This window comes from Armigeres subalbatus, chromosome 1, assembly GCF_024139115.2.
Source record: "Armigeres subalbatus isolate Guangzhou_Male chromosome 1, GZ_Asu_2, whole genome shotgun sequence".
Taxonomy (NCBI): domain Eukaryota; kingdom Metazoa; phylum Arthropoda; class Insecta; order Diptera; family Culicidae; genus Armigeres; species Armigeres subalbatus.
In genome coordinates this window covers 120,976,173-121,003,109 of record NC_085139.1, presented here as the reverse complement: position 1 = coordinate 121,003,109, position 26,937 = coordinate 120,976,173, and the positions used below count along the sequence as shown (strand labels likewise).

At 40.3% G+C, this 26,937-nt stretch overlaps 1 protein-coding gene across 1 annotated transcript in view; it reads left to right on the top strand.

Annotated features, from left to right (window-relative positions):
* The window catches only part of LOC134205078 (sterile alpha motif domain-containing protein 5), an 872,402-nt gene that overhangs the window by 818,845 nt on the left and 26,620 nt on the right, over nucleotides 1–26,937 (top strand). The window contains exons 11-12 of the mRNA XM_062679979.1: nucleotides 1,623–1,789; nucleotides 2,759–2,840. Coding sequence (XP_062535963.1) covers nucleotides 1,623–1,789; nucleotides 2,759–2,840 — 249 coding nt within the window. The remainder of the gene's footprint in view (nucleotides 1–1,622; nucleotides 1,790–2,758; nucleotides 2,841–26,937) is intronic.

Genomic DNA, 26,937 nt, shown 5'->3' with positions numbered 1-26,937 from the left:
CTAGTTGGGCGAAATTGCCCAAGTACGTTGCTGCTGGATAGTAACACCTCTCCCATCATGCAGGATTAGGAACGAATAAAGCATTCTCTTGTGTGGTTACAATTGCTTCATAATGCTTCACGTACCACATATTCAGTACGACTGTGAGTGATAGAAAGAGGATTTCACCCAAAGGCAAACACGCGTACGTGTGTTTGCGTTCACGTTTTCGTAGACCCACCCAACCCACATACACATTCATTTTCTTCACGGTACCGTTTGGCTCGTTTTTGTGCGGAAGGAGTTTTCCACGAGGAGAGCCGCGACTCGTCGAGCAGAAAAAGCCAAAAACAGCTGTCGCTGATGCCGTTGTTGTCGTCATTGCCACCGTCGACGGTGGCTGCGGTGCTAGCAGCCGTTCATCGCTTTCAATTAATTTCGAACATTCCGAATTTAATGGAAAATTCCTGTTTCCACTAAAATTCGTCGTTTCGGTCCCATTGCGTTCAACCTATTAATATTTTTTACCAAGCGTGGGGCGGGAGGTCGCCTCCGATCGGTTTATTCGTTGGAGTCCGTCAACGGGCGGTGCGGTGGTGGTCTGTGGCTGGTGACGGGATTTTCGTTGAATGACGTATTTTTGCGGAACGTTGGATTCGGTTGTGGTTTTTGAAAGGCGAAATCGATAAAGAAAAGAGAGATGGAGTGGTTGAAATTTTGAAGCTTAATCGCAAAATCAACCGAGCTTGCAATGGCGAAAAGATGGTTTTGAAAGCTTTGTTTACTAGAACGCTGCTGCTTGCCTTGCTAATGATCCATAAAAATTGTTGGTTAGATTCGTTGACTGTAGGAGACGATGCAAAACAAGTTTCTTAAATCACTTACCCATGTGAAAATCACTGCATTGCGTTTAAAGACCTTCAGAATACACACCTTCCTTTGTGTTTGGTACCGTGTTAAAATAACAGGATTCCTTCTCAGCTAAAGTACCCTCTGGCAAATCTTTCAGTATCTTCTCAATCGGAGATCCTTTTAAGCACACAGTTGAAGGACTTTAATCCCGTTTTCCATTCCTTTTGAAGCGAAAATCGATTCCCCAGCGGGTGGAATGAAAAACTCTGTTTGTCGACGGATTTCCTTTAGGTAGCCGTCTGTTTGGGTGTGTGTCTTTCGAAATGTCCCAAAAGCAGCGACTTGTTGACGACTTCTGGGAAAGCTAGCGAAGTCTAGCCACCAGTTTCAGGTTATTTTTTCACCGGGAAATACCCTGCAGCGGACACGGAAATAACCCGTATAATGATGGACATCCTTTGAGTTTTTTTTGCTTGGCTATTGCTGAACCAGACGGGGCGTGTGAATGTTGAACAAGTGAATTAAAAAAATAGGAACCCAACCGAGCTCGGATAAGTCGCAAAACAGATGGGGTTTTGTCCTAAGACCTAGGTAAAGAGGATAGACTAAATAAGCTTAAAGGCCTATCTCAGCTGAATATTTTCCCCGTCTCTCGATGAACCTCTTGGCTCTAGCGGATAGATTATTGCATTATAAGGAGGAAATTTGTCCCTATTTTCCAACCCATTTCACTGAGAAGCCTTGTTAGAATAATACGACTTTGCTCTTTTCTTCTCTCCCAATCAATGCAGGGCGGACGAGTGTGCTACACCACGAATGGACGGGAAGGGCAAGGCGTAATATCGTTGCGATCTGCCGGCGACATATCGATCCCCCAGCGAGGTCCCATCCGGCGGGGACTGATTGTACCGCAGCAACCTCCAAACCCACCGACCATCATTCCGCTCAAGCATGCCAGGTAAGTGGATCACCATAAGTTTATCATCGCCGGCAACGTTAACAATAATTTCGGATTCAGCCATCATAATCCTCTGTACCGGCGGTGCTGCGATGGTGACGGTACCCACTCGAGGTAATCGCGATTTAGCTCATTACCGCATTTTGAATCTGCTATGCTTGCATGTAGCTACATTGTCAGGGCCGCTATCCCAGGTCGTGATACTCGTAGACCGGCTAAATCTGACTGTAATTATAATTTTACAATAAATTTAATCAATTTTACATAAATTTCAATTAGGTGCGCCAGCTTGGTCGCACTTAGGAGTATTTGATCGAGGAGTATTGAACGATAGTATAGAAACAGTTTGAAAAAATACATTTTTATGACAGTTTTCTTAATGGTGACCTACTAGCAAAGATTTTTTAAATAATATTTTACAAAAATGTATTTTAATAAAAAAAAATGTGTAAAAACTACTCCTGCGTGCATCGACGTCGTGCTTTATCAGAGTGAAAGTATATGCAGCATATTAGTGGCTTCAGAAGCCGTTAAACGATCTCCGCCTCCAGAATAAAACATCCAGCCAGAAGGATCACGCTCTGGTGGATTGACGGCAGCGACGAATTGAAAGCAGTCGGAGGCTAGATAATGATTAAATTTAAATTTAATTTTCACCATCGTCGACCGGGCTGCTACTACCACCACCGTTCTTGAGATGACGACGCCCAACGGCGACGTCGTCGTTTTTATCGTCATCGTTTCTATCTAACCCATTATTGGCAAGCATCTATTCTAGTCGGTGCTGGGTGAGCTCCCGCCGGCTTCAAGCTGGTTGGCCCGCAGCCATAATCATATCATCGTCATCATTATAACAAGTCGTAGCCGGAAGAGTTTTCCGAATCCCGAATCGTCTCGTCCTATCCGTGCTGTTGGTTGTCTTCGTCTTTGTAGTTTTCATATCCGTTCTTGATTTTTCTCCAATTTCAGATCGCACGACCGGGAAAGCGGAGACTACGCCGGATCGATATCGGATCTGCACAGTGTTACCTCACGTCTCAGTCAGGTTTCGGTGAGTAGGAATCAATTTGACTCAAGCAAAACAGAATTGTTGGTGGTACACATTTTAAATTGCTTAGATTTGTTGTTGATTTTGTTCGCGAAACAAAACAAAAAATGTTTTTGCTATAACTTCTACATATATTTTTTAAATTCAGCAAATTTAGATTAAAACAGCGGGGTTTGCCGAAAACATTGCGGCATGCATAAGCTCTGTATTTCATTCTACTTCTAGACAAACAAATATTGATATGAGAATGTCAAAAAAGACATACAATCGAAAGTGTTGTTTGGCCGAAAACGCCGTTTAGCCAAAATGGTCGTTTGGTCGAAAATGTCATTTAGACACACGGTTAAAAGTGCAGTTTGGTCAATTTGTTCATTTCGAGCTTGAGCTTGATGACCGTCATTTCGTTGTTATTCCGTTATTGACCAGAATAATCGTAATTGCAAAGCTGACTAATGGATGGATCATGGTAATTGCTTTTCTACCTTAATGTGAGCAATCCGAGAGCCCCAAACTTTCCAAGGGGCAATTACGGCGCCGATCACTTCCTTACGGTCATCGTGGATGGAAAGGAAATGATGATTCAGTCACTCGCCCACTGCAAGCCGAGTATACCTCTGCACTTATCGTGATTTCATGCGGAAATTTATTGGAATTCGGCTTAGTTCTATGGTAGAGGATCGTCTTGGTTAACCAATGTGATCGAAATGAATTGATTATCTATAGCTTTCCTTTAATTTCCGATTCTAACACAATGCTAGAATAGTTAGTTAAAGGTAGAATAGAAGATGAAAACGGTATTGAATCCATTTCCAAGAGATTGTTCGAACATGAGAAATAGTATAAGGAAAGCTAAAAAGAAGGAGAATGGAACGGACCTGGGATTGAACTCACGACACCCGATGCATGAAACAGAAGCACTAGTCATATGCCTACCAAGCCAGTTTTCATTTGACCAATTTGTTCATTTGTTGAAAAAATTGTTTGGCCGAAAACGCCGCTTGACCGAAAAAGTCTTTTGGCATAAAGAGCCATAGGGCTTAACGGGTCGACATTTTTGGCCATATGACTTTCACTCAAAACCTTCCGCTTCCTGATAATGGACACTCAATTATCAGCCTCTGATAACACATGACATAATAAAGAGCATACTTAACAAACTACAACGTGACTGAGAATAAACAGATAAAATAAACACTCGAAAACAAAAAAAAATATCTTCCAAATGCTTCTAGTGAATCGAATGTTCTTTTCAAGAACCATTGTTTATACTTTTATTCTACATACATAAACATTAATTTCTGCCTGTATGACCTTCATAGACTCGGATACTACTAAACAGATCGACGTGAAAATTTGTATGCGTGCAAGGCTGGTAGCAAGTCACTTTTTAGTGACTTGGTCACTATTTTGAGCCTAGTCACTAAAAAGTCACTATTTGCATTCAAAAGTCACTAAAGTCACTATTTTTCGAAAAATGGTCACTAAAGTCACTATTTTTGCACCAGCGCGTTTGCAAAAAAAAAAAAAAAGGGTTAAAATTAAAAATCAACCAAATCAAATGTAAATCAGTTAGCAAAAAATATAAAGTTTGAGAAATTGCTCCAAGGCCGTCTTATGAAAGGCAGAGTGGGTTCGAACCATGGACTTCGGGATCGAGAGGCCTGTATGCAGACCAAAGCAAAGCTTGGGCTTACGTTTAGGCAACTCCGTTTATAAAGCGCAGGATTGTTACGACTACGTGGATTTCGCGATTTTCCCTGTTTTTGCTGTTTTTGCGTATTTGATGCGGATTTACATAACGGTTTTGAGGCTTCGGGCGGATTTAGTTTTGGGTGGAAATTTAATAAATAAGGAGCGTAGGCTTTTGTTTTCGATAGCAAAATGTCGTTGAGAAGGGACTCCACATTTGATGTCTATTCTTACCCAATTTTTTAACAAGCATTATAAGGGAAAGAACTTCACTTGTTGTCATTTTTCATCGTTTCTTAATATCCATTTTTTCTCACGTCAATTTTGACATAATTCCGAGATATTTCTTAGGTTCTGATTGATTAACCCCTCTACGACGAACCACACAGCATGATGTGGTCGGCGTAGCACTACATTAGGATTCGGGAAGTCGGGACTTCCGAACCGAACTTTCTTACGAAGTTTTATCTGTCAAACTAATTGATGTGTTGTTTAGCGCATTATTAGGCGAATCCAGCGCAATACTTCCTAAGTTGGGTAAGTTGCCTGTATCTGGAAAAAAATCCACCTTCGTTATAAAAAACTTCCTAACTTTGTTTCTCTTGGAGGAACTTTCACTGTAATTTCTGTAGCGATGACCGCATCATCTTTGTGTAAATTCCATAAAAGTTCCTCCTTGAATTTGGTAAAAAAAATTTCGGAAGGTTTTACTTAGCAATTCACCAATTCCCAAAAAGATTTCTACCGGAATTCATGAGAAAATCCCCTTGTATTTGAAGAAGATTTTTTTTCAAGGATTCGCGGAGAAGTTTTTACAATAATTGACGTGCAGTTCCCGCGGAAATTCCTCAAAGACAGCAGGAATGTCTACAAAATATTCTGCCTTGAATTTATGGTATGAAAGAATTTTCGGAAGTTTTAGTGCTGACATTCGCCATCGGATTTCTGTTGGAATTTCCGTTTGAGCTCCTGGAGCAAGATTTCACAGGAATTTTCCGCACAATTTCTGAATTTTTTTTTCACATTTTCCGCACAATTTCTGAAAAAAAATCCAAGAAATTTCCACAAGGCTTTCCACAAAAAAACAACTTCCGCTGAAATTTCTGAAAAAAAAAATTCGGAGTTTTCCAAAGCAATTTCTGCATCAAATTCAAGATTTTGAATCACATTTTACGAAACTTGAAACTTAGGAAACTTAGGTGTGGCGAAATTCATGTTATATATGAGTTCTGGTTAATGTTTCAAATATAACCGAGATCAGGGTCTCGAAAAAACAAATGGCAAATGGACTATGTATGTATTTGAATTTGTTACGCTTAAAAATGTTATTTTTAATTATTAAAATCCTATTTTAAAAATGTCATCATAATTTTGAATTTTTTAAGTTTTCTTTTACAATTTGTCCTAATAAAGATTCATAAGCTTTGTGATTCCAAACAATTCTCTGTCTAGTAATTGATTAGATCATTTTATCGATTTTTTACCGAAGAACCGCGCCAATTTTTCAACGTGCCAAAACGAATGTTCACACGTCTAACTACATAAAAATTAGCGAAAGCCTTTTGGATTGGGCTTCGTTCTAGCACTCTTTCACACTGTCTTGCAGATGAATAATTTATATATGGTAAAACTTTGGGAATATATTTTGACGAGACAATATTTTTTGAACGGTAGTACAAGACAGCGCTAAATTTATTATATTTCATTCTGGCTTTTTCATACACAAACTGCAGTTTCACGAAAAACTTCGAGCTCATGTTAAACTTCATTACCACAATGCTGTAGAATGTGCTTTACCCGTGACGCTGGGTAAATACCATTACGTGGTGTATTACGGAATAAGGTTTACCATAGTCATATTGCTAGCCTCTGGATGTCCCAACTTATACCTTCCTCAATATCCAACTTCGTTGTATTTATGATGGTGTCGCCAAGTCGGTTGCTCCCTGCTATGATCCATCCTTTCCCTAGTTAAGGTGAAGATGCACACGCCCAGCAGTAGTAATCCTCATGCTTTTGTAATTTTTGTCTTTTCTTGATTTCTGATAGCATTCTAATTAGGATTTGAAAAAAAACCATGATATCCCTAGTTTCCCTTCTACTACGTGTTACACAGTGACAATACGAATGCACCTCAGCTCATACAAAAGTCACTATTTGGTCACTTTTTCTGCTTCTGAAAGTCACTATTTGGTCACTTTTTTCGTCATCGTTAGTCACTAAGTCACTATTTTAAACGGCATTTATCGCTACCAGCCCTGTGCGTGGGTTTTTCGGGCCGTGGAAGGTCCTTTTGATGGTTCGAGACCCTAACCCCTTCTGGATGAGAGAGCTTCCATACAAACGAAAAATAAATTTTTGCATAACTCTAGATCTAAGCAAGCAAATGGAATCAAATTTGGCACACATAGGATTTTCAAGACAAGGAATGTTTCTGTGGTTGTTCGAGACCCCTCCCTTTGGAAAATTAGTGAGTTAATTAATTTTAGACGAGAAAGAGTTCGTCGGATCTGCTATTTATCTTCTATATATAAAAATGAGTTTACACTTCCTTTGAAGAAATATAACTCACGAACGGATGGACCGATTTACAAAATTTCCTCACTAATCGATTCGTCTTGAGGTCTATATATATAGGTATGAATAGTTAGAACATTTCGCTGGAAAAGTTGATCGATAAGGTTGGCAAAAGTTGATCGATCTGGCGGAAAACGATTTGTGATCCCTCCGCAGACTGCATTATTGGCAATGTGTAGCCATAAACCGAGCTGAATGAAGAAGACTTTTATACGCGACACATGTCACTCCGTGAGAAAATAAATAATGTATGTCGCAGTCGCATTCAGCCAAATGACATTTTCGACCAAATCATTTTTCACCTAATTACCGGGGACTTTCGGATTGAAGTGTTATTCGGCCAAATGGCATTCGATCAGATGACTTTCGGACAAACGACGCAAAAAAGAAAACTCTCTGACAACTAAGCCTTAATAATTGATACTAAAACTAACGATTACAAAAGTAGTGACCTATCAACCCTATTTTAAAAACATTCGGGTGCATCGCAAAAGTCAAAAAGTTCCTGAACCATTGTAAATGTCCTGGTAATTGCAGAGACTGGTTCGTTGTGTCTAAAGAACGTACGATTAAATCGATCCTGCAGATGTCGAAGAGGTCGTTGAATGGCACGAATATCAAATAGACCGAATAAACGAGGAGAGTCGATTTTTCCGCACAGTAGTCTAGCCACGAACGTCGCTTGCTGCAGATTTCGCCTTGTTTCATATTTTTTATATAGGGTATTTGATCCGATAGTCGTGGTTGTTCCTATAATTGCGGTAGTGCAGTGTTTGCCAAATATACGCAATAAACGCAGCAACCTACATTGCATATCAATTAGTTGACCTGTCATTACACGAAAAAGACGAAAACAATTTGGAATTTCGAGAAAAATCGGTAAAGTATCACTGAAATACTTTAATTTATTCTGTGTCTTGTACCAATAGTTGCGGTAGTGTTCCCATAGTTGCGAGTCCCGTTTGAAAACAATGGGATTCGCAACTATAGGAACACAAATGAGAAAATATCGCAACTATTGGAACATTGCACCAATAATTGGAGGATTCATTTTAGGTAATAATGACGGGTGCTGATGATATTGGAACACTTTTTATACAAAATAGAAATGATTAGCTCTCAAATGCACCTTTAAGGTAAGTGAATTAATGTATAGTTTGTGGGCAAGCGAGTAAACAGTGGTGGAATGTGCTTAGTTCCTCCACTATTGGATCATTTACCCTACAAAGGTAAAGGAAATCTGCAACCAGACACGTCGGGTGTACAAGATGTTTAGAAATAGAGCCAACGCAAAAATCGCTCTATCCAAGCGACAGTATCTGCATCGGTTACTGGACAGTAGGACACCACCAAATACACCAGTAAGGATAAATCCTCAAGGCCATGTGAGTTTGATCCTAACGAGATAAACGATACTTTTGCAGCAAATCTTTCTAACAACATGCATAATGAAGCAAGGACTTTCAGTATATCAAATCGAATGCTCTTGGACTTGACGGACTTGACAAGATAATCCTTCCACTGGTCGTGCAACACATAAAGCATCTATTCAACATTGTCATCAGAATGTCTACCTTCCCCAACTGCTGGAAGCATGCAAAGATTTTACCGTTGAAGAAAAAGGCACATTTGAACAGCATAAACAATCTGCGACCAATAAGTATTCTTTGCGCCTTATCCAAGACCTTCGAAAAGCTACTCAAAGCGCAAATGAGTTTGTACATCGATAACAACAACTTGCTAACTGACTGCCAAGCAGGTTTCTGGAGAGGTCAGAGCATTAAAACAGCAGCTCTTCGAGTTTATGATGATATTGGATCTGTCGTAGACAAGAAAGGTGTATAGATTTTTCTTCTACTGGATTTCTCGAAGGCTTTCAATACCGTAACTAATATCCAAGCTCGAAATGCAGGTCAACTTTTCTTCTACTGCCGTATGCCTGATAAAATCGTATCTATGCGAAAGAAAACAGACTGTTTTTTGTGGCGATCGATGCTCAAGGAGTGCTGATGTATTGTCCGGTGTACCTCAAGGTTCAGTGCTGGGTCCTATGCTTTTCTGTTGTCATATAAACGATCTACCGACGGTGCTACGGTACTGTTCTATTCAAATATTCGCCGATGATGTGCAGATGTTCGTGTGTCGACATGGTCCTTGCGCACGTGACCTAATCAGAATGATAAACCATGACCTGAAAAGAGTGGCAGATTGGTGCAGACGAAATGGGCTCCATATAAATAAATCAAAGAGTAAAGCGATGTTTATTTCGAGTCGAGGCCAGAGAGTTAGCGGCTTTGCTCCACACGAAGCAGAGATTGTGCTGGATGGAGAAACAATCGATTAGACGGATAGTGCTAGCAACATAGGATTCATCTTTCATAACGACCTGCAGTGGAATGGATTAATGGCACAGCAATGTGATAAAATTTACGCCAGTCTTCGTACGTTATACTGTTGTACATCAGATGCGCCAACCGCCATCAAGCTAAAGCTGTTCAAATCATTGATCCTACCACATTTCATGTTTGGAGATGTACTCCATGTTCGCCCCAATGCAAGTTGCTTTGATCGTTTGCGTGTTGCGTTGAACTGTTGTGTGCGTTATGTTTATGGTTTAGGGCGTTATGACCGTTATGTCCTCTGCAACATTTTTACGCATACCGTTCCTGCATTTTCCTGCGTAAATTGCTTTCAACTAAATCTCCAGCTTCACTACATCGGAGGCTGATACAAACTCGAGGCCGACGTCTACAAAATCTAGTTATCCCAGCAAACAACACGGAAGTCTATGCCAGTTCTTTGTTCGTTCGAGGTGTGGTACATTGGAACTTATTACCGCCCGCTGTTAAGCGGCGTTCATCATCGGAGGCAATATTTAATAGTGGCTGCTTTGATTTTTGGAACCGAATGAGATAATAATACGAAATTGAAACAACCGGAAAGTAATATAGTAGTTAAGTTAGTATTTGTGTCTATTGTGTTACCGGAGGTAGTAATTTAAGTAATTTAAGATTTGTATCTTACGCTACTGGACAATAAACAAGCAAACAATCATTCCCTCGGCCCGCATATAAGCAATACTTCGGGGGAAGACTAGTTGACATTGCGCCCCCTAAATGACCTACACAAGTGCACGTATGCGTCTCAACTCTCCTGGTACTCCCCATGCACCACATGTCACATACTGGCACTACATATACCCTAACACTCTCCTACTTATGCCATTCGAGTGACAGCAAGAATCATGCAGGTACCCTGCAGGAGTTACCCCATACTGCCATCTCACAACACAGACAGTTCTCATTCAGTATGGTGAACACCCCGTCGAACAACAGGGTGGCACCACTTGTCTACCAAGCCAGAGGCGACCCTACGTTGGTGACCCCTATGCCGCTCAGCTACGAGGCAGACCCTTTCATGTCTCCTATTTCTGAGGTGCCGCAGAAGCATCAACCCCCGACACTCCTGCCAGGCATAGAAAGACTTTCGTGTCCCCTAATTCGGAGGTACCGCAAAGGTATCTGCCCCCGACACTCCTGCCAGGCCTCACCAGACTTCAGTCATTCTAACACTACAGACCATGTGCGGCTTATTTGTGTGCTCACCCATACGTTCGGTCCTTCACTCTGTGTCACTTACGTGTAATACCCACAGCTCCCATTCGCTTGCACCACATGTGTGTGGGAGCATGGGAGTGTGTGGGACACCCACTGCCAGCCGCTTGCCGAAGAAGCAGCCCTCACTCTGTGGAACCGCCACAGGCTCCGTTAACGACCAGGCTAATTGTTTCAGTTTCAACCCCAAGTCATTCATCAAAAGATATTTTAGTTACTAGATAAAGATTGTCGCTGTCGTCGCTGTCCGGAACATCTTTTGCTGGCGAGGATAGGGGAGCTAAATGTCAAAGAAGAAAAATCCATACGATTTGACAGGTATGTACCACACATGTTTCGGACAGCAGAACAAAGGGAACAGAAGCGACAATCTTTATCTAGTAACTAAAATATCTTTTCATTCATCCCCTCGGCACGGGTCGCCAGACACCTTGGGATTCGGGGCTAGGGACGCCATATTGTCAGCTTCAGTGTTGTACTGAGTCTGGCGATATGGCCGAATTTACACCGTTACGAACTATCGATATTGAGCAATCTGCACTGAGCATTATATGGAGAAAAGATTAATTGGATCACGCCATGGTAAGTGACGTTCAATTCTCAAGTTCCATATAACGTCATTCGGAGTCAAGTACTTCGTAATTTTCGATATGAAACTCAGCCGTGAAACGTAGAAAACTAGGGATTGAGTGCTAGTAATGGAACCCTTAAGGAAGGAAATTTACTTCAATCGCTTCGCTAGAGTCAGACTCATGACATATTGTTATTCTGTAGCAGCCAGGGGGAGAAGGCTACCCCAACATGTGTGACATCTGGATTTGGTTCTAAAATGTAAACAACAGTGTTAATTCTCTACCACCTTTTTGTTATGACGAGGCAATTTTAATGCACACATTTGTTTTCGATATTAATCAAAATTTAACACTCAATCATGCAGCAATATAACGATGTGGTATGCTTGAGATACCTGCTTAATTATAGGGACTCGAAAAAGAATATATGTGCAGTAACTAACCGAATATAAAAATGTTCGCATTAACGATTGCGCCCTAGCACTGGTTCTAAGCTTCGATGCAGAGTACATGAGCTTTGTTCGCCAGTGACGTATGGCGTATGGGGCCCTTGGTAGCACCAGCTGACAAGTAACAGTTATCAGCAATGCGTTTCGTACATAAAACATGCTAAAACATTCACCATATTATGGCCACTCCCGGGACCATAATACGCAACATAGAGTTTGTTTACATACGTATTACACAGTATAAAAATGTTACAGCATATATGATGTAACAAAAAGGCTCCGTTTGATTCGACTCATTTTTCCATCACTTTTTAAAATTACAGGTCGTCGTTACTATGGAGCTTCTATTCAACATTGCGTACAAGAAAAAGTTTGATGTAAAATTAGAGGCTATTGAACACAAAAGTATGGGTTCAAATATTTCCATAGCGTGTATTTTTCAGAAATTTTAACTGTGTATGGTCCCCCCCATTTGATTTACATGTTCCATTTTCACATGTTCCTGTTGCCTATTATGGACCCCCCTTGGGTGCTAGTCAGTGGCGCCGGGAGTGGGTAGAACAAGTAGGACATGTCCTACGCACGAATTTTCGTGGGTGGGACAGTCAAAGCATTGTCCTACCCATGATTATGCCGAGCAGAGCATAAAATATTCACCTTCACGAAGCAACTTCGGCCCAAATTTCAACAAAGTATCCATCAGCTGAACGTCGAGGTCAGATCTATGTGGGTAATTGTTCAAATCATTATATAAGTGTTCAGTTTTACAGTCATTAACTGTTTAGTAAATAATTTTACAGATTTTCCGTGGCTTTGACAGTAGAACAAAGGAAAATATCACAGAAAATCGGTGAAATAACTACCGAGCAATTCGGTTGTTGGTATTTCGGTGAATTTCAACTAAATTCGCGGTGTCTTCGGCAGAAGGACTTCATTAAAAATGCCTGTCTTTCACGATTTTTGTTTAATATGCACTGGAAAAACTGAACATACTTTGTATACGAGAAAGGCAAAAATGTTCTAGGTCCTCCGATACAACATTTTAATTTACCCATGATATGAAAGAGGAGAGTTTATACTTTCGCGTAATAAGTATTTCAATGAAATAATATTTTCCCACAGAGCACCGTGAATTCACTGAAATCTGTGAACTGATTTAAGTGTGTGATAGGTCTGATTTCTAGGTCTATATAATATCATCAGATATTGAGCAGTCTAACTTATTTTTAGTTTAAATGAATTATTAGAAATTTATGGAAAGAAGTTTTGTAGAAACCTGGAAGGACTAAGAAATCACAAATATCCTTAAGTCCGCATAAAATCTGGTCTGCGACGGGTCCTGTACTCCCCGAAAGATTATTCGACGATCATACGATTTCCTGGATAAGCGACGATAAAAATGTCAGAGGTAGAAGGGACAAAATATTGAATGAACAAAATATAGAAATCTTCAATTTCATATACATGATGACTGGGACAATATTTACAACAGTAACTTACAATTGTCCAGAGTTTCTCCTTCCTTATTTAATTTAATTGATAAAGTGTTCAGCAGCCTTCGGGCGAAAAAATAGTGTTTTTCTTTTAACTAACTGTTCCGAAATCAAACTCAAACCATGTGGAAAAGAACTGAAGTATTTAGTCGACTCCCCATACATTACTATTCGTCTTATAGCAATGATTGTCGAAATAATTTTCTTCTCCTTATCCTACATTGAGCATCGTTTTGATTAAAAGAGCAACTAGCAACTACTAGTACAATCATGCTTATTGAAGAAGCTATTCTGAAAATCGATGAAAATTTCATAAATTATGTGAATGTCAGGATGTTCAGATTTTTTATTTTTTTAAATTTTTTAATTGTTATGTGCATCGATTTCTCAACACCAGAAGTGTTGCGCAAACTGACATTTTTCCTATTTGTCCTACCCACGACTTAGAACGTGGATGCGCCTCTGTGTTAGTAATGGACCCTCTAACGTATTTACTTTTACAAATTAGTTAATATAACTTAATTTTAGTATCCCAAGCCAAAACAATTGCATGGAACAACTACCCTGATATGTGAAGCAACTTTATTCAACGGAAATTTGCAGGAAATCGTTGATTCCAGCGTTAACTTTTGGTTTTTGTTCAGGGGGTCCATTATACGCACGGGGTCCATTACTAGCACTCACTCCCTATAGTGTGTAGTTGACCCGGTAGTCGTTGTCCTGCATAGTAGGCGAAAATGCACATTGCCCATGTAAAAATTGTATACGAATCTGATTCTTAGATTTTCACGATTCACTTAACTACACTCGTGACTTTCGCATAAGTAAATATCGTATAAACCCGTCGAACGTATCTGCTGAAAGAAGAAAGAAAATCCATCCAGCCGTTTTCGAGTTATGCGGATACAAGCACGGACCATTTCATTTATGCTTATAAAAATACCACGTGGAAATTTCGAACAATTACCAACAGAATTAAAAAAAAATCAATCTCCGGCGAAACCCAAAGAATATTCCATGAAACATTCGTAGAAAATTCTGAACAATTCCTGTTGATTTTTGCTTTGCTGAAATCTACATTTTGTACAATTTCCCTCGAGGAAATCTCGGAGAATTTCTTATGAAAATTCCAACGAGTTTTCCGTAAATACTCCTAAGAGTTTTCCGCGGATATTCCGAAGAATTGTCTGAAATTTCGATGAGCTTCCCGTGAAAATTTTGAACTATTTTTTTGTGAAAATTTTGAAGAATCTCTCAAAAATATTCCGAAGAAATGACAACATTTGTCATGTTTGCAGGGGATTTCCCGGAACCTCTTTCAATTTATCAAGATTAATCATCAAAAATGATGAAGGAGGAGACCGAAGTTCCATGGTTCGATTTTTGCCGACACCCTCTTCCTGGTGGCTATCAAGGAGGATTTTGCCATCCTTACCAAAGGAATGTTCGTGCAAATCTACGCTGGCAAAGTGCTACTTAATGCGGTTGGCAAGTATCCAAAAGCGTTGCGTCTATGGCATTGTACATGGCAGCCAAAAAAGCACCCGCGTCCATGTATGTGATTCTAATCACCGGCTTCCCCGCCAAGCTGTCTCTCTGAACTGGAATTCTCTGAATCCTGACCAGAAGAAGTGTTAAAATATTCGGTGTGGCAGTGAAACGCGTCTTACTTACTAAGACCACTTCAACTAGGTCCGGAGCGCATGGTAGATCAGGCTGAACATGCTGACAAGTATCTTCAGAAAAAGCATAAGAAGTGACCGCCCAACGAAGCTTAGTGTGGCGGATGCATTATGGTGTCGAACTGGACCACTCCAATTTCGGAAACCTCGTACAAACCATAGGTGGCTCAAAAAACACTTTTACAAATTTTTTGATGGGCCGCCCTCTTATTCGGTTCTTTTTGATGCCCTGATGCTCTGGACAAAATTTCAGCCAAATCGGCCAACGTTTGGGCGGTGCTAAACTCGTTGGAAGTTTATATGGAAAAATGTATGCAGAAACATCTAAAAACAGTGTTTTTCAGTTGGACGTGAAAAAAGTTTTTCCCATACTACTCTTAAAGGAGCTTTTGGTTACTTGGGTTGTCGCATTTTGTGAGCAGATGATACCCCAAATGGTACTTGCGAAAAACATCTCTTCATAATCGTTGGCATCCATCGCCTTGGACAGCTGGCAGATGAGCAAGCCAAATGTTCCCTCCTTCAAGAAGCATCTGAAAATGGGCTCAAATTAAGTCCAGTCCCTAGACTTTCGCAGACAAAGAAATGTCCGATAAATACTATTCGTGAATAAAGGATTTCACTAGTTATTTTTTATTCAAATCTGTTATATTTTGGCTGAAACCCTTCTCGCTTACCTTCATTATTTCATCTAATTTTTTTTAAAACATACATTGTAAATAAAAGCTTTTCCACAAAAGATGATTCAGCCTCTGACTATAGCCTTAAAAGGTCTCGCTTACAAGAGCTAAAAAACGTTTTACGTTATAAAAGTCATATTTTTTCAGCATAGTCTCCGATTGTTATAATATTTAATAGTCATCTAATTCCAAAGCTAAAGTGCAAGCAGGTTGCTTGGAAACAATTTATTATCCAATCATTCCTAAAACAAGATGGAAAGTCGTAGGACGCACATTTTCTGAGTCCATTTACGTTTAATTAACGTCATAACATTCTTATTATTTTCCTCAATGAACAGCGAAAATGAAGCCTATTTCCGATTCAAATCCATATCTTCAAAATGAATCTACTCCGCTTGAATGGTTCTTGGCAGTGTTGCCAGACTTTCGCCATGATGTTGCGATCCAATTATCGAAGCACACCTGAATGGACGGCATCCTTCTGGCCAATGCGTAGCAACCACCAGCAAGCAGTGCCGGCTGTGACTTCTGCCGGATGGTAATTTTATTTTATTCCCACCCCTTATATTTTCTTGTTTCCATTCGACCATCAAGGAATGGACATCGCACTCTGCTAAATGTGGAATACAAAACACGCAACTCGAAAACAGAGTCAACCAGACGGCGGCACCAAAGCAGAAGCAAAAATCGAGTAATCAGCCTTATCTACCATTCAGCATCTCTTCATAATCGTCGTTATCGTTCTTTATCAACTTAATAAACGATATCATTATCCTCGAATGGGCTCAATGTGTTCAGAAGACGGAAAGGGACTGTACCTCGTGGATCCTTTCGCACCGGACCGGCACGACAACTGCCACGGATGATGGGGGGAAAGTTTCCCCTGAAGTCTCGAAGTAATGGGCACACTATCTTACGACACGACCATCTTCAGAGACAGCTTTTTCTCATCACCAACCTCCGTCGTCGCCGGGCCGGTGTAATTCGTGAAAGGACATCTCGTCGCGTCTATTTCGAGAGCGATGATGGACCGGAGCGGCGGCGCCGCGGTGCGGGCGTGAAAATGATGAGCTAGCAGCAGCGCCAGCTCGTGCCGTGAAGGATGTCCCACCATTTCCCGGTGTGCCTTTATAAATATTAACGAGACACTTAGTAGCGGCGAGAACACGCAGTTACACTTTTGATTACACTAATGATGAGAAAGTGCAATCGAGCGCTATATACACAGAAATTATGATGGGGGACCATTGAAGCCAGCTATCAACGTAGGTCGCTAAATGAATGTGTGGCATTTAGTCATGCATTTCCGATGTTGCACAATTCAGCGATAATGAATGTACCCACTGTGCTATAAAATTTTATACACTTCTTAAAATCGTTTAAAGATTTACTTTGTTTTTGCAATAAAGAACATTTCGAATCATATGCGTTTTTCAGTCTGCCGAATTCGATGTTTTACCTTTCTCGTACAACAAAGTTGAACCGAAAGGCTATATGATTGCTCCAAAAAAGATGGCCCGCAGACCCATAGTGTTATATACCGATTGACTCAGCTCGAGGAACTTAGGTGATGTCTGTATGTGTGTGTGTTCGTGTATGTAAATTTAGACACACTTTTTGGAACTTAGCATTATCCGATTTACTCGCAACTAGTTGCATTCGACGGGGAATGCGGTCCCATTGTTTGCTATTGAAAATCTGACCGATCAGACATTGCATTTCAGAATTATTAAAAAATCATTGTTTTCTAATCCATTTTTTGTGGAGTGGTCGAAATGCAATTTAATGTAAAAACATGCAAAATGATCGAAAAAATGTGTTCTTTTCCCCTAGAGAGCTTTTTTGACCTGATTTTTTCTATATATGTTAATATATTTAACTTGTTAAATAAACTTCCACAGCCTATAAAGCGAGATTTGTAAGCCAAATTACAGTTGTTGCATTTTTATATTATGTGACTAACACGATGATACTTTTGTGCCCAGAGTAGTCAAGAAAATTTCCAATTCTAAAATGTCTTAGACCGGACCGGGAATCGAACCCAGCCACCTTCAACATGGTGAGGCATCTCGGACCTCGGATATGTAGATATAAACTAATGACGCGACTGCTCGATGCAAAAATGAGAATAGAAATGAATTTATTTTCACTTGCAATGCAACTTAAACAAGAGACTGGCTCTTTTACGTAACCAATTTTTAATAATGTTTTTGCTCTAACTCATTCAATTTTTGACCGATTTGTTTTACATAAACCAGAAATTATCATAGTTCCAAAGAATTGAACGATTGGACATGTCAGTTCAATGGACTTAGATTTATACGGAATCTCAGTAGAATCTGTCGGGTGGCCATTAAGTACATTCTTGACTTCATTGTTTGTTATTCATACGAACATCGTCTTCTTATACTGGTATCTTAGAAACAACTTATTTGTGAAAGTGTACGGATGGACGGAAGGAGTACGAACGGACAACGCAGGAATTGACGGACGGAAGGAGTATGCACGGACGGATGGAAGGAGTAGGACGGACGGGGGTAATGACTGGAGAAGAAGGAATTTGTTTTTATGGATCGGGAGTGGTGATTTCATGTTCGCCTCCCCAGGTGTCTGATTACACAATGTGAGGGATTTTTTTCAAATATTCGGTGAAACGGCATCGCCAACAAGACCAAATCGTTGAATGTCAACACAAACAACCACTTAAACATTACGTAAGCCAGGCAAGCAGTGGAGAAGGTCGATAGCTTCCAATAACACGGTTCAAGAAGGCTAGGGCTGCTTTTTACTTACTTACTTATGGATCCTGTACACCTCCGGTGGTGCAAAGGGCCGACTTGAAAGATCTCCATCCTGAGCGATGCCCGGCTATCGCTTTAACCTGTTGCCAGGTTAGATTTCGGTTGACTTCTTTTAATTCTTTATTGAGGCTTCTCCGCCATGAGCCTCTGGGTCTGCCTCTGCTGCGATGTCCCGCTGGGTTCCAGTCTAATGCTTGCTTACAGATTTCGTTTCCGCCCCTACGTAGAGTGTGGCCGACCCAGCCCCACTTCCGATCCCGAATTTCTGTTGTTATCGGCCTCTGGTGACAACGACGATGGAGCTCGTTGTTTGAGATCCAGTTGTGAGGCCACCAGGCCCGAATTATATACCGCAGGCATCTGTTAATGAACACCTGCAGCCGTTGAGTGTTCTCCACTGATACACACCATGTTTCGCTAGCGTATAACAGCACAGATTTCACGTTAGAGTTGAAAATTCGTATTTTGGTGCGTTCACTTATCTGCCTGTTTTTCAGATATTTCTTAAACTCGCAAAGGCAGCCCTTGCTTTCTTGATCCGTGCGCCTATGTCGATCTTGGTACCGCCGTCTGACGCCATTTGGCTACCAAGATATTGGAAGCTTTCAACATTCTCCACTGGTTGCCCGGCTACTGTGAAACTGGAAGGAGTCACCGTGTTTACATCCAACGATTTGGTTTTGTTAACGTTGATGACTAAACCTGCCGAGGAGGAGCGATCGGCAAGGTCGTTGAGCTTACTCTGCATATCAGAGCGCCGTTGCGCGAGTAGTGCAACGTCATCCGCCAATTCGAAGTTGTTTAGGTGCTCCATGGTTATAGGCTGCCATAACAGCCCGCGGTTTGGTTCACGGTCAATCGCATCTACCAGAATCTCATCGATTACGATGAGGAACAGTAACGGTGATAGAATACATCCTTGCCTCACACCAGCTACGACCCGGATAGGGTCGGACAGGACCCCATTGTGCAGCACTCTACACGAAAAGGCCTCGTACTGTGCTTCGATGAGGCCGATGATTTTCTCAGGAACCTTGCGTCTCAGGGCGCCCCACATATTCTCGTGATTGAGACGGTCGAAAGCTTTTTCGTAGTCAATGAATACCAAGTAGAGGGACTCTTGGAATTCGTTGACCTGCTCCAAAATGATGCGGAGCGTGACAATATGGTCCACACAGGATCTTCCGGCACGGAATCCGGCTTGCTGCCGCCGGAGAGTCGCATCGATCTTCTCCTGAATCCGGGCTAGGATAATTTTGCACAGAACTTTGAGAACGGTACACAGCAACATAATGCCTCGCCAGTTATCGCATACAGTCAGGTCACCCTTTTTGGGCACCTTCACTAAGATACCTTGCATCCAGTCGACCGGGAAAGTTGCGGTGTCCCAGATATTACGAAATAAACGATGCAGTAGTTGAGCGGATGTCATGGGGTCAGCTTTGAGCATCTCGGCTGATATGCGGTCGACCCCTGGGGCTTTATTCGATTTCATGCTTTGGATGGCTGTTTGAATCTCTAGCAGTGATGGAGCTTCGGTATTGACACGTGTTATACGACGGATCCTAGGCAGATCATGCCGAGGTGGTGATGGCCTGGTTGGCACTTGAAAAAGTTGTTCGAAGTGCTCGAACCAGCGTTTCAGCTGGTCAGTTGGGTCGGTCAATAACTGATCATTCGCGTCTTTCACAGGCATCGTTGCATTCATCTTCGCCCCGCTTAAGCGTCGTGAGATATCGTAGAGGAGGCGAATGTCCCCGGTTGCGGCGGCTCTCTCTCCTTCGTCGGCCAGAGAGTCTGCCCACGCTCGCTTGTCCCGTCGACATGAGCGTTTTACTTCCTTCTCAAGAGCCGTGTATCGTTGACGGGCTAAGACTTTGGCTCCTCTGGTTTTCGATCGCTCTATCGCGGCTTTGGCTTCTCTTCGCTTCTCTATCTTCCTCCAGGTCTCATCGGTGATCCATTGTTTTCTCTGGGTGCGTAGTTCGCCCAGATTGTTCTCGCTGGTGGCGATGAAGGCATTCTTGATGGCGGTCCATTGGTCTTCCACGCTGCCACCTTCCGGAATATCTGCAGCACGCGTCTCCAGTTCTTCAACGAAGGACCGTTTCACCGTGGCATCTTCCAGTCGGCGTGTGTTGAATCGTCGTCCAACTCTTTCCTCCTGCCGACGAATCCGCGCAATGCGCAGGCGTATTTCGCCGATGAGGAGGTGATGATCAGACGCGATATCGGCACTACGTTTATTCCGTACATCAAGAAGGCTCCGTTTCCATGTTCGGCTGATGCAGATGTGGTCGATTTGATTTTCTAGGGCTGCTTTTGCAAGTTTTCAAAGGATATGGAGGTCAAAGTGCACAACACTTCGGCAGACAATCATCTCTCTATGTGAGTTTGAATCATTTGTAATGTGTTTGTTTTCATCTGTTGCGGACAAAATCGGCGTATTACATATTCGGCAGAGCGATATTTTAGTCTAAATGACTGTTTTGGCGGTATGACCTGTTGAGCGAAACGACATTTTGGGCTAATGACTCGTTCGGCCTGACTGAAGTCATTTTTGACCAAACGACATTTTCGGCCAAATTCAGCTTTCGACCAGATGACTTGTTTTGCTAAATGGGCTCTTTTCACATCTTATTTTGCCGATCGAAATATTCGAACAAATAGTTTCTAGAATAATGAAATTTTGATCGAACGTCCAATTTGGCTAGATGACTTTTCGCCTGACGTATTATTCTGCCTAGTGGCATTCAGCTAAATGGCCGAAATGGCTTTGGCTAAATTGCTTTCAACCGAATGACTTTCGGTCGAGCTTTCCTCTTTATGTATTACCCCAGAGTAACAATCTGTGAGAAGTTAGACACTGGTTAGGGTCTCTATGTTACGGCTCGAATACATAACCATTTTTATGCTTTTATGCTGATTCCATTTTTTCTTTAAGTTTTGACAGACAGCAATGCAACTATCATCACTAAGTGGTAAGATTGGATCCAAATAGTCAGGAAAGGGGAACTAACTTCTGAAAGTGTTTTGTTTTAGGTATTTGGTAAGGCTTCCTGTAGGAGAGATGGAGAAATATCCAAAATAACTTCTGGAAGAATCTCCGAATGAGCTCCTGTAGGAATCATCGGAGGAACTTCTGAAGGAATCTTCGAAGGAACTTCTGGATTAATCTCCGAAGAAATTCCTGCAGAAATCTTTAAAGGAATAACAGGTGCAAACTCCAAAGTAACTCCTGGAGGAACCTTCGAAGGAACCCGCGGAGGAATCTCCGAAAAAAACTCTTGTGGAATCTCCGATAAAAATTTTGCAGGAATCTCTCAAGGAGACCGTAGGGGAATCCAGTGGGAGTCCACGAAGGAATTTCTGGTTGCATCTCCGCGAGAATCCTTGGAGGAATCTCCGAGGCAACTCCTGATGGATTTCCTGGAGGAATCTCAGAAGGATCTCATGGCAAAATCTTCCAGGAATTCCTGGGGGAATCTCGAACGAACTGTTAGAGGGATCCCTCAGGAATTTCAAGAGGAATCTTATTTCTTGGAGAAATCTCCGAGGGAAATCTTATAGGATTTTCTTCCACTGAAGGATTTTCTGGAGGAATCTCAGAAGAATTTCCTGGAGGAAAAATCTTCCAGGAATTCCTGGAGGAATCCCCGAAGGAACTTCTGCAGGAATCTTTGAAAAAAATCCTGGGGGAATCTCCGAAGGAACTCATACGAATCTCTGACGGAACTTCTGGAGGAATCTCCGGAAAATGTAATTTATGTAAAAAAAAACTTCCCGTTGATCTTGTTTGATATTTCATTTACATCCCATTGTCATTCGAGGCAGTTTGGTTATGTATTTTCACGATTTTCACAAGTACATAATCATTCTGCCATGAATGACAGCTGGATGTAAATAAATCAGCATAAAAGCTCTTTTCAAACAACCCTAACAATACCCTATCCGCCCACTGCGAAACATAACTAGCTTCACTCTAAAGTTAGACTAACATGTTAGATCAAATCATGCAACAAACATAAACATACCTAACAAAAGTGTTGCAGATCTGTCTAATTTTAGTCTAATTTTACCCTAAAGTTAGTGAGAATATTAGAGTAACTTTCTAACAGGTTACACTCATATTAGGGTCAAGTTAGAGTAACCTTCCTTGCTGGGACTTGAAAAGAAAACGTTGAAAGTTGATATGGCTTAAAGTTATCCAGCCAGCTAGTGCCCCGGAGCCGGTATCGGGTGCCCAAAACTGACTAATAATTTGAAAAAGTCGAAATGTGCGTTAAACTAATAGCTTTGGTAATGTAGGACAAATGTCTTATAAAACGAATTCCGGAACTGGACTGGACTTCTCCATTCGGCTCGGTCCATGGCTACATATCGCCAACCACGCAGTCTACGGAGGGTCCGCAAGTCATCTTCCACCTGATCGATCCACCTTGCCCGCTGCGCACCTCGCCTTCTTATGCCCGTCGGATCGTTGTCGAGAACCATTTTCACCGGGTTACTGTCCGACATTCTGGCTACGTGCCCGGCCCATCGCAGTCGTCCGATTTTCGCGGTGTGAACGATGGATGGTTCTCCCAACAGCTGATGCAATTCGTGGTTCATTCGCCTCCTCCACGTACCGTCCGCCATCTGCACCCCACCATAGATGGTACGCAGCACTATCCTTTCGAAAACTCCAAGTGCGCGTTGGTCCTCCACGAGCATCGTCCAGGTCTCGTGTCCGTGGAGGACTACCGGTCTAATTAGCGTTTTGTAGATTGTCAGTTTGGTACGGCGGCGAACTCTATTCGATCGGAGCGTCTTGCGGAGTCCAAAGTACGTACGATTTCCAGCCACTATGCGTCTCCGAATTTCTCTGCTGGTGTCATTTTCGGCAGTCACCAGTGAGCCCAAGTACACAAATTCTTCTACCACCTCGATTTCGTCACCACCGATGCAAACTCACGGTGGGTGGCTCACATTGTCTTCTCTTGAACCTCTTCCTATCATGTACTTCGTCTTCGACGTGTTGATGACTAGTCCGATCCGCTTAGCTTCCCTCTTCAGTCTGATGTAGGCTTCCTCCATCTTCTCAAAGTTACGTGCCATAATATCTATGTCGTCGGCGAAACCAAATAGCTGGACGGACTTATTGAAAATTGTACCACTCGTGTTAATCCCTGCTCTTCGTATTACCCCTTCCAAAGCGATGTTGAATAGCAAACACGAAAGACCATCACCTTGCCGTAACCCTCTGCAGGTTTCGAAGGGACTCGAGAATGCCCCTGAAACTCGAACTACGCACATCACCCGATCCATCGTCGCTTTGATCAACCTTGTCAGTTTATCCGGAAAACCGTGTTCGTGCATTAGCTGCCATAGCTGGTCCCGATCGATTGTATCATATGCGGCTTTGAAGTCGATGAATAGATGATGTGTGGGCACGTTGTATTCGCGGCACTTCTGCAGTACTTGGCGAATGGTGAACACCTGGTCCGTGGTGGAGCGTTCGCCCATAAAACCCGCCTGGTACTGCCCCACGAACTCCCTTGCAATTGGTGCTAGTCGATGGCATAAAATTTGTGAACTGGACAGAACTAGTGTCAATACCAAAAAAATGTCATCCGACATTTTTTGCATGAAGAATCATGAAGTATGATATGTCGCATGATGCCACATTTTCAGAAAGATTGCAATTTTTTTCCGTTTTAAATTCAACGGAACATTATTCAAGTTGAATAAAACTGACATGGGACGTTTATGCGAATAGGGACAGAGTAGGTGGTAACAGATTTATATCAGATTTATATTAGGTTGTTATGAAACATGTTTATTTCATTTATTTAGTTAACATCTAACAGATAACACTGAATCAACAATTTGACGCCACAATGCACGGTTCGAGGTCGCATCTCTCCATCCTCGGATACGCTCCACGCTCGCCAAGTCGTTTTGCACCTGGTCTGCCCATCTTGCTCGCTGCGCTCTACGCAAACATGTACCATTAGTAGATAAAATAACAAAAATAGGAATAAAATTTCTTCTAAATGTGTAGTGTAAACAAAAACATTACTAAATATGTTTGAAGAGTCGATATTCGATTTTCTTTCAGGGAACGATGAAGGTAATCATCTTGAACGCGTCAGTTTTTCTTTCGACTCAACAATCGAAAAGAACATTGTTTGTTTTGAAATTAAAAAATAGATGAAAAATGCTTCCTCGACATTTTCGGTCTTGTTTGACGTACGGAATAATATGATTCAAACGCACTAGCAAAACACCGCAGGGCACTTGACTCAACCTTTGACAGTAAATATATGGGCCTGACGTTTTGGGCTGATGGTTCATTCGTTCTGAACTGTTGCACAGCCCAAAATTTGCCTTAGAATGTCTTATAATGTCTTATGTATATTATTTTAACTGATTTAGAATTTTACCACAATTTTTATAACATCGGTTCAAGTATTCTTGAACAGATGCACTATCGTTTACAACCATAAACGAGGTAGGGCTTTAGGACCCAATTGAACAAAAATATAGCTCGATGTGTTACATCAGTGGTTCTCAACCTTTTTCATGAGAGGTACCCCTTGAAACTATTGCATTGATTGAGAAGAAGGGGGTACTCTGAAAGTAGACTTTCAGGTCTCTTCAAAGGACAATTCCAAGACCTTGAATCTCTTGAAAGTAGGCTTTCGCACCTTGATAAGGGGCTTCTTAGCCTCTTGCATAGCTTTCGAGCCTCCTGCATGGCGGCTTTCGAATAGGGGTTCCATTTTCCCGGGAATCAATAAAATGTTAACTTCCCGGGATTTCCCGGGATCCCGGGAAATAAAACAATTTTGCGAAATTCAAAATCGTAACTTGAATAAATAACTAGGATAATGAGGATAAAAATATACTCTCGACCTCAAGGGATTGATACTTGATACATTGTGCAAAAATGATTAAAGAGTTGTTGAAAAGTCTGAAAAATTGTCTCTGTTTAGTTCGAGAGCGTTACCTAGGTCTATGTCTGCAAAACGCTCGCTATATCATAAGCATCAGATGGCGAAGTTTCAGCATCCACTCTCGTTAGAGAGTAAGATCTGCTGTGTCCAGATGATTCCTTGATTCTTCCTTGATATGGAGGAGAAGACGGCCTTGTTCAGATTACAGCTGAATAACATGTTATTCGAAGGTGTTATTTCTGAATAACAAAACCGTTCGCACTAGCATTTTAGGTAATACTATTTGACAGCTGCAAGCATGTGTCAAGCGCCAAATTTGTTCGAGCAGTTTGTTGTTTGTTTACAAAAAAAATATTAAATATTAAATATTAAATATTAAATATTAAATATTAAATATTAAATATTAAATATTAAATATTAAATATTAAATATTAAATATTAAATACTAAATATTAAATATTAAATATTAAATATTAAATATTAAATATTAAATATTAAATATTAAATATTAAATATTAAATATTAAATATTAAATATTAAATATTAAATATTAAATATTAAATATTAAATATTAAATATTAAATATTAAATATTAAATATTAAATATTAAATATTAAATATTATTAAATATTAAATATTAAATATTAAATATTAAATATTAAATATTAAATATTAAATATTAAATATTAAATATTAAATATTAAATATTAAATATTAAATATTAAATATTAAATATTAAATATTAAATATTAAATATTAAATATTAAATATTAAATATTAAATATTAAATATTAAATATTAAATATTAAATATTAAATATTAAATATTAAATATTAAATATTAAATATTAAATATTAAATATTAAATATTAAATATTAAATATTAAATATTAAATATTAAATATTAAATATTAAATATTAAATATTAAATATTAAATATTAAATATTAAATATTAAATATTAAATATTAAATATTAAATATTAAATATTAAATATTAAATATTAAATATTAAATATTAAATATTAAATATTAAATATTAAATATTAAATATTAAATATTAAATATTAAATATTAAATATTAAATATTAAATATTAAATATTAAATATTAAATATTAAATATTAAATATTAAATATTAAATATTAAATATTAAATATTAAATATTAAATATTAAATATTAAATATTAAATATTAAATATTAAAGATTAAATGCGACAGTCCATCATGAAGAATACCTTGCCAATTTTCAGCTCCATCGTTCTACACAGCTGATTGGAGAATCCGATTGAAAACGAAAAGGAAATCAAAAATGACATTGCCGTATAATCCAATTGGACACGCGAAATGACCAACCACTTGAATGCAAGAGAACATGCGCAGGGCCTTCGGCCTTCAGTCGAGCAGCAAATTCGATCAGTTGTATCATGTTATTCGCAATAACATGTTATTCAAAGGTGTTATTCGGCTGTGAGAAATGTATGGGAATATTACCTTCGAAAAACATGTTATTGGCCGAATAACACCAAAGCGCGAATAACATGTTATTCGGCCGTAGTGCGGATATAGCATATGACAGGATTTGCTCTGTTATTGCCGGAAGATTTCT